Here is a 12,270-nt window from a genome sequence, read left to right on the forward strand (position 1 = left end):
GCCAAGGTCCACTCTTGCAGTAATCAGTAGTGCGGGGCTGAAATCTGTCCTCCGGGTTGTTGTTTTTAAAAACCACTCTCCTTCTGCGAAAGAGGCTTCAACCTTTTCTGCCTGATTCACAGGGCAGTTGGGAGTTTCCAGGGAGACTTCTGGACATTTTTATGCAGATGTTGTTTCGTTCCCAGTAAACATTTTCCCCAGGCAATACGTCCTCAGCCTCCCTGGGTGACCACACTTCCTGATGTAGATAAAGCTTCTTCATGGGGAGCATTACCAACACAGTTCTTTAGGGATACTTTGCATGTGGTTCCTGCATTGAACGTTTTGGAAGTCAAACGGACTTCAGGAACGGAGTCTGTTCGACTTCCAAGGTACGACTGTATATTGATGGCAAAATCCCTGCACTCCACCTGTAAGAATTCCACCAGTTTTTTTCTCTCCACTCTGATGATTTTCAAAAGCAATATTTTTGCTTATTAGTGGATGGGGAATGGTGAGGTGGTGGGGGTGGGGAAACGGAATCAGCAACCCTCTTCCTATACCCCAAGGGGCTCCTCACAGCATGAGATAATTTGAGGCAACCCACTGACTTAAATGACTCCACTGAGTAAAAACATACGTAGTTCGATAGATCCATTGATGCTAAATGGGTCTACTGAGTTTGGTGCAGTTTGCTACAATCCATTGACTTTAATGCAGAGCTGTAGCTACAGAGGAGGGGGGCGGGGGCGGCTAGTCAGGTTTTTTGCCCCGGCTGAAGCCTACAGAGGAGCGACATTGAGGCTCCCAGCCTGTGTACGTGTGTTATGCAAAAATCACGATGCGAGGTGAAACCATGAAATCAGCCAGTGCCTTTACATAAAAAGGGACCCCTGACCATTAGGTCCAGTCGTGACCGACTCTGGGGTTGCGCGCTCATCTCGCATTATTGGCCGAGGGAGCCAGCGTATAGCTTCCAGGTCATGTGGCCAGCATGACAAGGCCGCTTCTGGCAAACCAGAGCAGCACATGGAAACACCGTTTACCTTCCCGCTGTAGCGGTACCTATTTATCTACTTGCATTTTGACGTGCTTTCGAACTGCTAGGTTGGCAGGAGCTGGGACCAAGCAACGGGAGCTCACCCCGTCACAGGGATTCGAACCGCCGACCTTCTGATCAGCAAGCCCTAGGCTCAGTGGTTTAACCCACAGCGCCACCTGGGTCCCTGGGCCTTTACATAGCTCCATCCTTATTTCAGACCTTGTGATATATTGTGATGTTTAGCTGGCGATGTATCACGATGTTGAAAACCAGCTATCTCCCAGACCTAGTCCCCACAGAGACCTGTTGTGTTTCTTTAATCCTTCCTTCAGTCTCCAGTCACCAGTTGCCACCTCCCTCCTTAGTCCAACCTCTGCGGTCGTCCACCCCTCCTCCCAGCTCCGCCCGCGCCCCCACCCACCCACTGGTCCTTCTTCTCCTCCTCCTCCAGGAAGTTTGCAACGAGCTCTGGTGCCTTAGCAAGAGCAACCGATGCATCACCAACAGCATCCCAGCAGCCGAGGGGACCATCTGCCAGACTAACACCATCGAGAGGGGGGTAAGAGGCAGGGCCACCCTTGCTGTACCCTAACCCACAGCAGCCATTCCTGCCTTGCGAGAGGGTTGGACTAGATGGCCCTTGGGATCCCTTCCAGGCGGCCAGTTTACCCCTAATCACACAGTCACGCTGAGGTCAGACGCATGAATGCCAGCGAGAGGTGGGGGGTGTTGTTGTTGACCGGTGGGTCTCTCTTCTTCTCTGCATCCACCGCCAGTGGTGCTACAAACGGGAGTGTGTTCCTTTCGGCACACGGCCAGAGGGTGTGGACGGAGCCTGGGGGACGTGGTCGCCATGGGGAGAGTGCAGCCGGACTTGTGGGGGAGGCGTCTCCTCATCCATCCGCCACTGTGACAGCCCACGGTAAGTGGACACATGCATAAATACCTGAGACACACACACACCCCGTGCTCCCTGGGGTGCCATTTTTCACGTCTTCCTCCTTTTCTCTCTTCCGAAGGCCGACGATCGGTGGGAAATACTGTCTCGGGGAACGGAAGCGTTACCGGTCTTGTAACACTGACGTGAGTAGCAAGGGATTCTGGGATGGGAGGACGGTGGGGGCAACGGAATGGATTGTTACAAAAGTTGAGCTCTCTGCTGAGAGGCAGCAAGATCCCAAGGGGTTCTAGGCGTTCACCCAGGGTCTGTGGTCGCTTGGGGAATTGTGACACGGTGGAGACTGCCATAACTTTAAGAAATGTGATTTATTCACCTATTTACACCTTTAGTCTGCCTGGAGGGAGGCCAGATCTTACAGCATGGTCATTTCAAGAGGTGCTTGTGCAGCCCTGGAGTCCAAGGCATCCCTCCCAGCCTGCCTTCAGCCAACCTGCCCAAGATGGATCCCAGCCTTTCTTCTTTCCCTTTCTTCTTCCCAGCACACCTTGCTGAAAAGACTCTTTTCCTGTCACCACAAACACACACACCCATCATCTTGACACGTCTGCTTCCCCAGGCAACAGAATTCCTCTCGGATGGCACATCAACACCTTTTGTCATGTGATTTGCTCTTTGTCCTGAAGTCACTTTACATCTTGTGCTTGCCACTGGGCACCCATAATCTGGGGCCCAAGCCAGCGCCACTGTTGACAGATTTGCTGTTTGCTAGGCTACCCAGGCTGGTTTGCAGAAGCCAGCCCAGGGATTTCCTGTCCGGCACAGCTCTGCAGGTTGTACTTTCATCCACATCCCAATTAATCGAAATCCTACCATTTGTCAATTTCTAGGGTTTAGGAGTGTTCCCACACACACACACACACACACACACACAATCTATAACGGTATTTTGGGTTCTCGTTTTGAATGTTTATGTCATGAGCTGCCTGTGATCTTCGGGTGAAGGGAGGTATACAAATTTAATAAATATTAATAATGATAGGGCAGAGTGAGTCACATGCCTTGGGAGGCAGATGTGAGAAGTGACAACAGCTCCCAACCTTATAGCTTAGTCGTGGAGTGTCTGCCTTACACCTCCCAGCAAAGTATTTCAGCTGTGGGGCACAGAGTGTGCCATCTCTGCTTCCAGGCATTAAAAGAAGCAGCACCCCAGCCCCACCCCCAGAGAGCCAATAATATATTTGGCAATCTTTCTGTGCCCCCACCCCAGGACTGCCTACCGGGCTCGCAAGACTTCCGAGAACTGCAGTGCGCCGAATTTGATCATATCCCCTTCCGAGGAAAGTATTACACCTGGAAGACGTACCGAGGAGGTAAGGCTGTTTCCCCACACACGCCCAGAGGGGCGGGGTATGTGGGACAGCTTTTACCCATTCCAAACCCAGCCTCTCTGATGTCGTGGTTTGAAATTGCCATCTCTCCGCAGGAGGCGTCAAGTCCTGTTCACTCAACTGCCTGGCAGAAGGTTTCAACTTCTACACGGAAAGGGCGGCAGCCGTGGTGGATGGAACACCCTGCCGGCAGGACTCCAACGACATCTGTGTCAATGGAGAGTGCAAGGTGATTCTCCAGCGCTATAACCACTCCTCCTCGCTGCCCGTAGGCCTCCAACTGATTGAGGTTTAATGGGCAGCTTCTGGGACCGTGGCGGGGTGGGGGGTGGGGGAGAGGTTGGTCCACTTTCTCTACAAGGAAAGATTTATGCATTGGGGGGGGGGGGCTTTTCCATTTAGATAAAAGGTAACAAGGGGGACACAGGATTTAAGGACATAGGCTAACTGAGAGGATTAGACAAATTCAAGGACTATAAGGCTATATCAGTGGCTGCTAGGCATGATAGCTGCATATCACCTCCTGGATCGGGGCAGTCTACCTCTGAATCCCAGTTGCTTGGTGCCACAAGAGGGAGGTTTGCTGTGATGGTCAGGTTCTGCTTGCGGGCGTCCCATCATGGGCATCTGTTTCACCACTTAGTTCCTGGCAATTCACAAATAGAGCCTTCATAGGCAGAGACAGTCTACCTTATAATGGTGTGTTCAAGGGAAGGCTATTACTCTCGCATCTTGCTTGGGCTTCTTAGGGGGGCATTTGATTGGACACTGTGAGGACAGGAGGCTGGACTAGACGAGTCCCAGCTGCAGGTTCTTCTTAGCTTTTTATGAACCACAGTGAGAGGCATAGGGCTTGCTCCTTTATCTCCTTCCTGCGGGCATCCTGGAGGAATCTGGCTGGCCACTGTGAGACGAGGATGCTGGACCAAACGTGCCATTGGCCAGACCAAAACCAGGCTCTTGTCTTCTACCATTCCTCTTTAGAAAGGCCTACTCTCTTTTAAGGCTATCCAGGTTGGTGCTCATTAGGGCTGGGCGATAATATCGTCCAAAACCAGTTTGAAGATCATACCATGGTATCAGTTTCTTAATTTTTGACCTTGGCAATATTGCGAATCATGATGTGTGTACGTGCTATGCAAAAATATTGATGCAGGTAAATCTGTGAAGCCAGCCGATGCCTCTACATAGCTCCATCTTTATTTCAGACATTGTGATATATCCGTATATCACGATGTTTAGCTGGTGATATATCACGATGTTGAAAATCCAGTATCGCCCAACCAGAGTTGCCATCCCTAGCTCTTTCAAGAACTTCCTCCGTCAAACCTCTCCTTTTGTTTCCTATAAGCACGTGGGCTGCGACCGCATCCTGGGCTCGGACACCAAGGAGGACAAGTGCCGGGTCTGCGGAGGGGACGGGAGCTCCTGTGAGACCATTGAAGGACTTTTCAACCACTCGCTGCCGGACGGAGGTGAGGGTCGCCTGGTGAGCCGACAGGTGGACAAATGTACAGCTCAGAGAGTGGCCAAGAGGGTTCTGACATGTTGTAGGCAAATGTTTTTCTATTCCCAGGCAGATGCTTTCAAAAATAAATTGCACGGGTAGAACTTGATTGGGGAAGTTTCCAGCTGTGCATAGCACCTATTGCCCAATGCCCGTAATGCCTATTGACCAGTGCCCTTAAAAAATGCTAATTTGAAGGCTGATCTCCCAGGTTCCCATCCCAGCACTGACTTAGTAGAAGACAGCATCAACACATTTCTTCATGTGCTTTGCAATTCCCTGCACCAAATTTTCTCTCTTGGCTTTTTGAGCGTTGAGCACCCCCTTAGAACTTACCTTGGTTGATTATCTCCATCTGCCACACAGGCTACGAAGAGGTGATTTGGATCCCCAAAGGATCGGTGCATATCGACATCCGGGAGCTCAACCTTTCCTTGAACTACCTTGGTGAGAAACCTTAGCTAAGCAGGGAAGACTCCAGACAGGTTGTCCTTGAGGTGACCTCCAACCTCTGGTTTTGCATGTGGGTTATCTCCCGCTTGGACTACTGTCATGTGCTCTCCGTGGAGCTACCTTCGAAAGTGATTCGGAAACCACAACTAATCTAGAACGTGACTGCCGGACTGATGACTGGAAGCCATTGGCAGGACCATATAACACCAGTCCTGAAAGACCTACAGTGGCTCCGGGTACAATTCAAAGTGTTGGTTGTGACCTTTAAAGCCCTAAAGGGCCTCAGCCCTGCATACCTGAAGGAGCGTCTCCACCCCCATCATTCTGCCCGGACACTGAGGTCCACCTCTGAGGCCCTTCTGGTGGTTCCCTTCCTGCGAGAAGTGAGGTTACATGGAACAAGGCAGAGGGCTTTCTCGGTGGTCAGGTGTCAAGCAAATAAACATTATGTTAATGTTAATAATAATAATTGTGGGGAACAAGTAATACAATTATGATTATTATGAAAAAATATCCCTGAATCCTTTGGGGGGGTGGGATGCAAGTGCTTCAGCCCACCTCTGACTTGTCCCCGTCCCCCCCCCCCCGGATTCTCCTTCCAGCTCTGAGAGGGGAGAACGACGAGTACTTTGTCAATGGGAAGCTCTCCATCGACCCACCCCGGCGCTTTGACATCGCCGGGACCACCTTCCACTACAGACGCGCTCAAGACGAGCTGGAGTCCTTGGAATCCCTGGGCCCGACCAACGTCACCCTCATCGTAATGGTTCGTTGACTGAACAGAGGTTACTAAATGTGGTATCTAAACTATCAGTCTTTGAAAAGCGGGTATCACTGCTCTACTGAAGAGTGCTTTTAGTGGTGGGGCACGAAAAACTTTTTTAACCGCTGCTTTAGGGTGATCCCTGATAAGCCAAGATTCTCCCTGCAACCAGTACAGGACGCCATGCCCACTAACAGACTCCATTTGCCCTTGTTTGACCTCAGCACACAGCTAAAGCTGATTGGACATTTAATTGGGATGGCATGGGATCCTTGTTGGACTAGGGGGTCATGTAATGTAGAAATGGGTTTAAGCCTCAGGAGAGGGTATATTGTTTAGTTATTATCCTTCCTTGCTCACGTGCGTGAGATCAGCAGACTACCATACTCTGTAGCTTTAAACTTGGAAGCTAAAACAAGGTTGATTTAATCTTCTAGAAACAATAATCTGGGTCACTTTGAGGCAGACTGGATTTACCCCGGCAGTACCCCTTTTCTCCCCCTTAAAAATAACAATCCCATGGACCTGGGATAGCTCATTTGGTAGAGCATTTGGTAGAGCACAGGTTCGAATCCTGTGTTGCACAAAAGATTCCTGCATTGCAGGGGGTTGGACTAGATTACCCCCATGGTCCCTTCCAAGTTTTCAATAGAATGATACAATAATAATGATGACATTGCTTTGTGAAGAAGTAATAATAATAATAATAATAATAATAATAATAATAATAATTAAAAAAAATATTTATACCCCGCCCTCCCCAGTCAAAACCGGGCTCAGGGCGGCTCACACCAATAAAATTACAATAAAACATAAAAAGCAATTGATTAAAATACAGTATTTAAATTTAAAATGCAGCCTGATTTTAAGTAGTCCATAAATCCAAGCCATGAGGGAGGAAAACACAGGGGTCAGACTAAGTCCAACCCAAAGGCCAGGCAGAACAGCTCTGTCTTGCAGGCCCTGCGGAAAGATGACAAATCCCGTAAAAGTAGTACAGTGGTACCTCGACTTACGAACGACTCGACAACCGAATTTTCCGACTTACAAATGGGGGTAATGTCTGCGCTCTTACGAATGTCTCGACATCCGGAAAAAACCCGCGGCAGTTTTAGATAGGGATTTTTCAGCTTAGGAATTTTTAGGGGTTTTTCGACTTACGAATTTTTCGACTTACGAAGGTGCCTTCGGAACGGATTAAATTCGTAAGTCGAGGCACCACTGTATTTACTTACATAAGCTCGGCCTTGAAGCAGGAAGTACAGTAGCAAAATGAAGGCAGACTTACAACCACTATCTAAGTTACAAAAAATGGTGCCTGAACTAGGCATGCATGTGTGGAGGCATGGCGAAGAAAGAGAGAGATGCTGAGACAGGAAGGAAGGATTTAGTGCTACAGCTTCCTGCCAAGACAGACAAAGGAAGTGATCTCAGGAAGAGCTCCCTCTAGCAAATTTTGTAGGAAACCTCTGTGAACCTTTGCCCCTTCGTGTGCCCATCTGGCAAAACATGAATTGTTGGGTTGATTGCAATAACGCCCCACAAGTCATGCAACAGAACAGCTATGGGGGGTGGGGGTGGCTTTTTTTAATTTCCAGCAGAGAATTCTGCTTCCAAGGTCCTTTTGGGAATGTGCGGGGTTCTCCACCAGCCACCAACCATGGCTGTGCCTCACTATTCCCTCTCCCTCCCACCCCCTAGGTGCTCGTCAGGGAAGAACTGCAGAGAATCCGCTACAAGTTCAATGCACCCATCCTCCGTGGTTCCGTCGCCCAGTACTTGTGGCAGTATGTCTCGTGGACAAAATGCTCGGCCCTCTGTGGTGGAGGTAAGACTCTTTATTGGAAGGGCCCAGCTCAGAGGTGCGGCAGCGGTATGCATGCAGGAGGTCCCCGGTTCCAGTCCTGGATTAAACCCTGTGGAGGCCACTGGGTAGTCGAAATCTCGTGGGGGGGGGCTCTGTGCAAATTATCTCCTAATATGTTGTTGATATCAATCGTATATTGATCTGTTGTCGTGGAACCCCTAAAAGGCTTGGGGCCCATAGGCTGGTGCCTACTCTGCCTATTTGGCAATCCAGCGCTGCCCGGTTCGAACCATGGCATCTCCAGGTAGGGCCCCTGTCTGAACCCCTAAAGAGACTCTGCCATTGTTGTGTCGACAGCGGTGTAGAGACTCTGCTAAGCTCGGCAGACCTTTGGGAAGACTTGCTCCACGGCAGATCCCCATGTTCCAATTTAAGCCATACAGAATTGTGAGGACTAGAATCTTGCTTTATTTATAGGAGAAAGGCCATCGCTCAACTGCATAGCATCTGCTTGGCATGCAGTAGGTCCTGGGTATGAATCCCCAACAGCATCTCAGGTGTGGCTGGGAGCAAACTCCACCAGAACCCTTAAAGAACTGCTGCCAGTCTTAGCTAGACAAACCAGCAGCCTGACTCAGTAGAAGGAAAAATCCAGTTCCTGTTCTGGGAACACAAGGACTTGAAAGCAGTTGCTTTACATGGGAAAGGTCCTAGGTTCAATCTCCAAATCAGTGTAGTCAGCTCTGAGCTAGATGAACCCTTGCTTCTGTCCACACATCTTTTTGAAAGCACACATTTTATGGGGATTTGAGGGCAGGCAGTTCCTACCATTGAAAAGCAGACTGTTTGGCTTGGGGGGTGCTATGGAACGTGGGGGGCAGGAGTGCCAACTTGGTCCCGTGACCGTGGGTGCCATGCAGCATGCAGGGCCCTGGCATTGAAATTCCTATCAAGGGGAATTTTGTGGGTGCTCAAGCACCCAGGGCCCCAGATAGTTGGCACCTAGGGTGTGGGGAGTGAGTGAGAAGGTGCTGCTGTTTCTCGCTGCTCAAACCTCAGCATCCTCACTCAGCACCATCATTACAGGCAGCCAGGTCCAGCCCGTTGTCTGCCGCAACCAAGCCGACAGCTCCACAGTCTTCAACCACCTCTGCAGCCCCGACACTAAGCTGCCCGAGAGACAGAGATTGTGCAACACTGAGCCCTGCCCGCCGGCGTAAGTTAGATGCTTTTTTTTGCGGGGGGGGGGCTGCATCCTAGGGGGAGGGGCACTCCAAAAGAAGCCCAGTGCCCAGTAACCTCAAGGTTTGATTGCTGCAATGCGTTATACGTAGGGCTGTCTCTGAAGATGGTTCAGAAACTTCAGCTAGTGCAGAATTCAGTGTCCAGGTTGCTCATCGGGGCAAAATGGTTTGAGCATATTCTGGTTGCCAATTAGTTTCCAGGCCCAATCCAAAGTGCTGGTTTTGACCTCTAAAACAGCTCAGGGTCACAATACCTCCAGGACTGCCTCTTCCTATATAAACCATCCCAGACTCTGCGTTCATCATCTGAGGCTCTTCTTTATGTGCCTCCTCCGCAAGTCCGCAAGAAGTCCAGAAGGTGCCAGGACGAGAACAGGGCCTTTTCTGCAGTGGCTCCCCGTTTGTGGAAACGCTCTCCCCAGGGATGCCCACTTGGCGCATTCATTAGGCACCTTTAGGTGCCAGGCAAAAATGTTCCTGTTCTCCCAGGCCTTGGACTGAGTGACATCCGATGGCCTTTTAAAATGTGTTGGGGGGGGGGTTATTGGGTTTTTTTGTTTGCATTTTTATTATGTATGCTGTGTTTTTATATTGTAATCTTATGTTGTAACTTCCCTGAGACCTGCAAGCACAGGGCAGTATACAAAGTTAAATAACAACAACAACAATCCAATTGAGGCAGGGAAAATACCAACTCTCCCCTCCACCAAGAAAACATTTGAGGGTCACTTGTTTTTACACACCTATGCATCCCTTTCCCTTTCTTTTTTAAATATTTATTTATCTTCTCCCCGAAATGCATTGTGAAAACCTGTATTGCCCTACATACACTACAACTTAGAGCAGAATGCATCTTAAGTGATCCGCACATCAGCCTAAACCTTTGGTTTTTGTTTTTTTGGAGGATTTTTGAATGGGTGAAAGTTCCACCATTTTCCCAGAAAGGTGTCCTGGGTACTTCATTCCACTTGCCAATCTTAATTTGTGAGTCAGTCCCGTCCCCCTGTAGGGAATATGCCATCCTTTTTTTGAACTGAATCCTTCCAGAATGCGGCTATAACCATCCATGCAGCCTCTGATAGAAATCCAGTTAGTGGTTTATCCACCAAGCCCTGATTCTAATTTAAATACAGATTCTGTAACATAAGCTCCTAAGAACATCAGAAGAGCCTGCTGGATCAGCCCAATGACCCACGTAGTCCAGGATCCTGTTCTCACAGTGGCTAAGCAAGTTGCCTGTGTGAAAGCAGGATCCAAGCACAAGAGCGCTCTCCCCTCCTGCGGTTTACAGCGAACGGTATCCAGAAACATTGCCGCCTCCATCTGTGAAGCTCTGGAGACTTTGTGACATTCTCTCATTTAAACCCCGAAATTTCTCACCTCTGGGCATTTGCACCGCCAGGGCCTGTAGCTGCCCCTTCTCCCCACACCCTTCCCAGCACACAGGGAAAGCAAGCTTATCCTTTCTGCCTCTCGCCTCCGTCAGCTGGGTGATTGGGAACTGGTCCGAGTGCAGCCGCAGCTGCAACCAGGGCGTCCGCACCCGGAGCGTGACCTGCCGGCGCAAAATCTCCACCATGGAGGAGAAGATCCTGGACGACACCTCCTGCAACTCACCACGCCCCCGCCTGCTGGAGCCCTGCGGCAACCAGACCTGCCCCCCAGAATGGGCCGCCCTTGACTGGTCTGAGGTAAGAGCCTCTGTGTCTTTTTAAATGTCTAATACAGGGGTCCCCAAACTAAGGCCCGGGGGCCAGATGCGGCCCAATGGCCTTCTAAATCCGGCCCGCGGACGGTCCGGGAATCACCATGTTTTTACATGAGTAGAATGTGTCCTTTTATTTAAAATGCATCTCTGGGTGATTTGTGGGGCCTGCCTGGTATTTTTACATGAGTAGAATGTGCCCTTTTATTTAAAATGCATATTTGGGTTATTTGTGGGGCATAGGAATTCGTTCATTTTTTTTCTCCAAAATATAGTCCGGCCCCGCACAAGGTCTGAGGGACAGTGGACCGGCCCGCTGCTGATTGAGCATGGTACACAAGCACACACACCAATTAAACAAGTGGCTATCCCCTGTCATGACCAAACGTTTCGGTCATGAGCCAGACAAGCTGCTTGGTTCAGCTCAGCTATCCTTTCTCTCTCTCTCTCTCTCTCTCTCTCTCTCTCTCTCTCTCTCTCTGCCCCAGTCCATAACAGCATCCTCTCTCTACAGTGCACCCCAAACTGCGGGCCCGGCTTCCGCCACCGAATCGTCCTCTGCAAGAGCGGTGACCACACCTCCACCTTGCCCACCTCCCAGTGTCCCGAGGATGCCAAGCCCCCAACCAGTATAAGGTGCAGCCTTCGGCGTTGTCCACCCCCGCGGTGGGTCACCGGCGAGTGGGGAGAGGTATGGAACTGCTGCCCTCTTTCACTTACGAGAGCTGCCAAGGACTGTTCCACTAGGCCAAGCCACTGCGGGGAGTCTCAACCAGAGGCAAAGACTCAATGGAGGTCACTAGAGCTGCTCCGCCATCTTGGTTGGGTCAGACCAATGGTGAAGGGGATGGGGAGCCATACTGAGCGGGTCAAACCAATGGTGAAAGCACTGGGGAGCCATATTGGTTGGGACAAACCAAGGGTGACGGCTTGAGGAGTCAGTAGATAATCCAACAGATAAACAGGAATGTCCTCAGGCAATTCCTAAATGTTATATAGTACTTATTTATTTTATATTTATTTCATTTAGGGGGAAATGAGAGTGCAATCAAGAGTTTGAAAGTCCAAAATTTTCTATCAGTCTGTCCCTCTATCTATGTGCTTCTTGTGTTTCTATTTAAATCATGAGGACTACGATCTTACTCCGTACTGCTTAGCCCATCCTAACCCTCCTGCACCTTCCTCCTTCTTCCCCAAAGTGCTCTGGGCAGTGCAGTTTTGGCCAGCAACACCGTTCGGTCCAGTGCATGACCCACACGGGGCAGCCCTCCAGGGAGTGCGTAGAAGCCCTCAAGCCTGCGGCGGCACAGCAGTGCGAGAGCAAGTGTGACTCGGGACCCACAGAGAACCCCGAAGGTACTTGCGTGCTGCTCCAACATTTGTATCAAGCACACAGGGGTAGGGGGTGGCAAAAAAAGCTCTGTTCCCCATGAGACAAAGCTATTGTGACCTAACTGAGGACCTCAGGGTGTCTTGAGGCC

At 50.2% G+C, this 12,270-nt stretch overlaps 1 protein-coding gene across 1 annotated transcript in view; it reads left to right on the top strand.

The window, feature by feature from the left end:
• Positions 1-12,270, top strand: part of ADAMTS10 (ADAM metallopeptidase with thrombospondin type 1 motif 10) — a 30,074-nt gene that overhangs the window by 15,114 nt on the left and 2,690 nt on the right. Inside the window, exons 11-23 of the mRNA XM_035120628.3 lie at positions 1,473-1,580; positions 1,798-1,943; positions 2,041-2,104; positions 3,190-3,292; positions 3,406-3,539; positions 4,662-4,785; positions 5,184-5,264; positions 5,873-6,036; positions 7,735-7,861; positions 8,927-9,056; positions 10,571-10,775; positions 11,304-11,480; positions 11,989-12,145. Of these exons, the coding sequence (XP_034976519.3) occupies positions 1,473-1,580; positions 1,798-1,943; positions 2,041-2,104; positions 3,190-3,292; positions 3,406-3,539; positions 4,662-4,785; positions 5,184-5,264; positions 5,873-6,036; positions 7,735-7,861; positions 8,927-9,056; positions 10,571-10,775; positions 11,304-11,480; positions 11,989-12,145 (1,720 nt within the window). The remainder of the gene's footprint in view (positions 1-1,472; positions 1,581-1,797; positions 1,944-2,040; positions 2,105-3,189; positions 3,293-3,405; positions 3,540-4,661; positions 4,786-5,183; positions 5,265-5,872; positions 6,037-7,734; positions 7,862-8,926; positions 9,057-10,570; positions 10,776-11,303; positions 11,481-11,988; positions 12,146-12,270) is intronic.

The sequence above is a fragment of the Zootoca vivipara genome, chromosome 6 (assembly GCF_965207765.1).
Source record: "Zootoca vivipara chromosome 6, rZooViv2.hap1.1, whole genome shotgun sequence".
In the NCBI taxonomy this organism is placed as follows: Eukaryota; Metazoa; Chordata; class Lepidosauria; order Squamata; family Lacertidae; genus Zootoca; species Zootoca vivipara.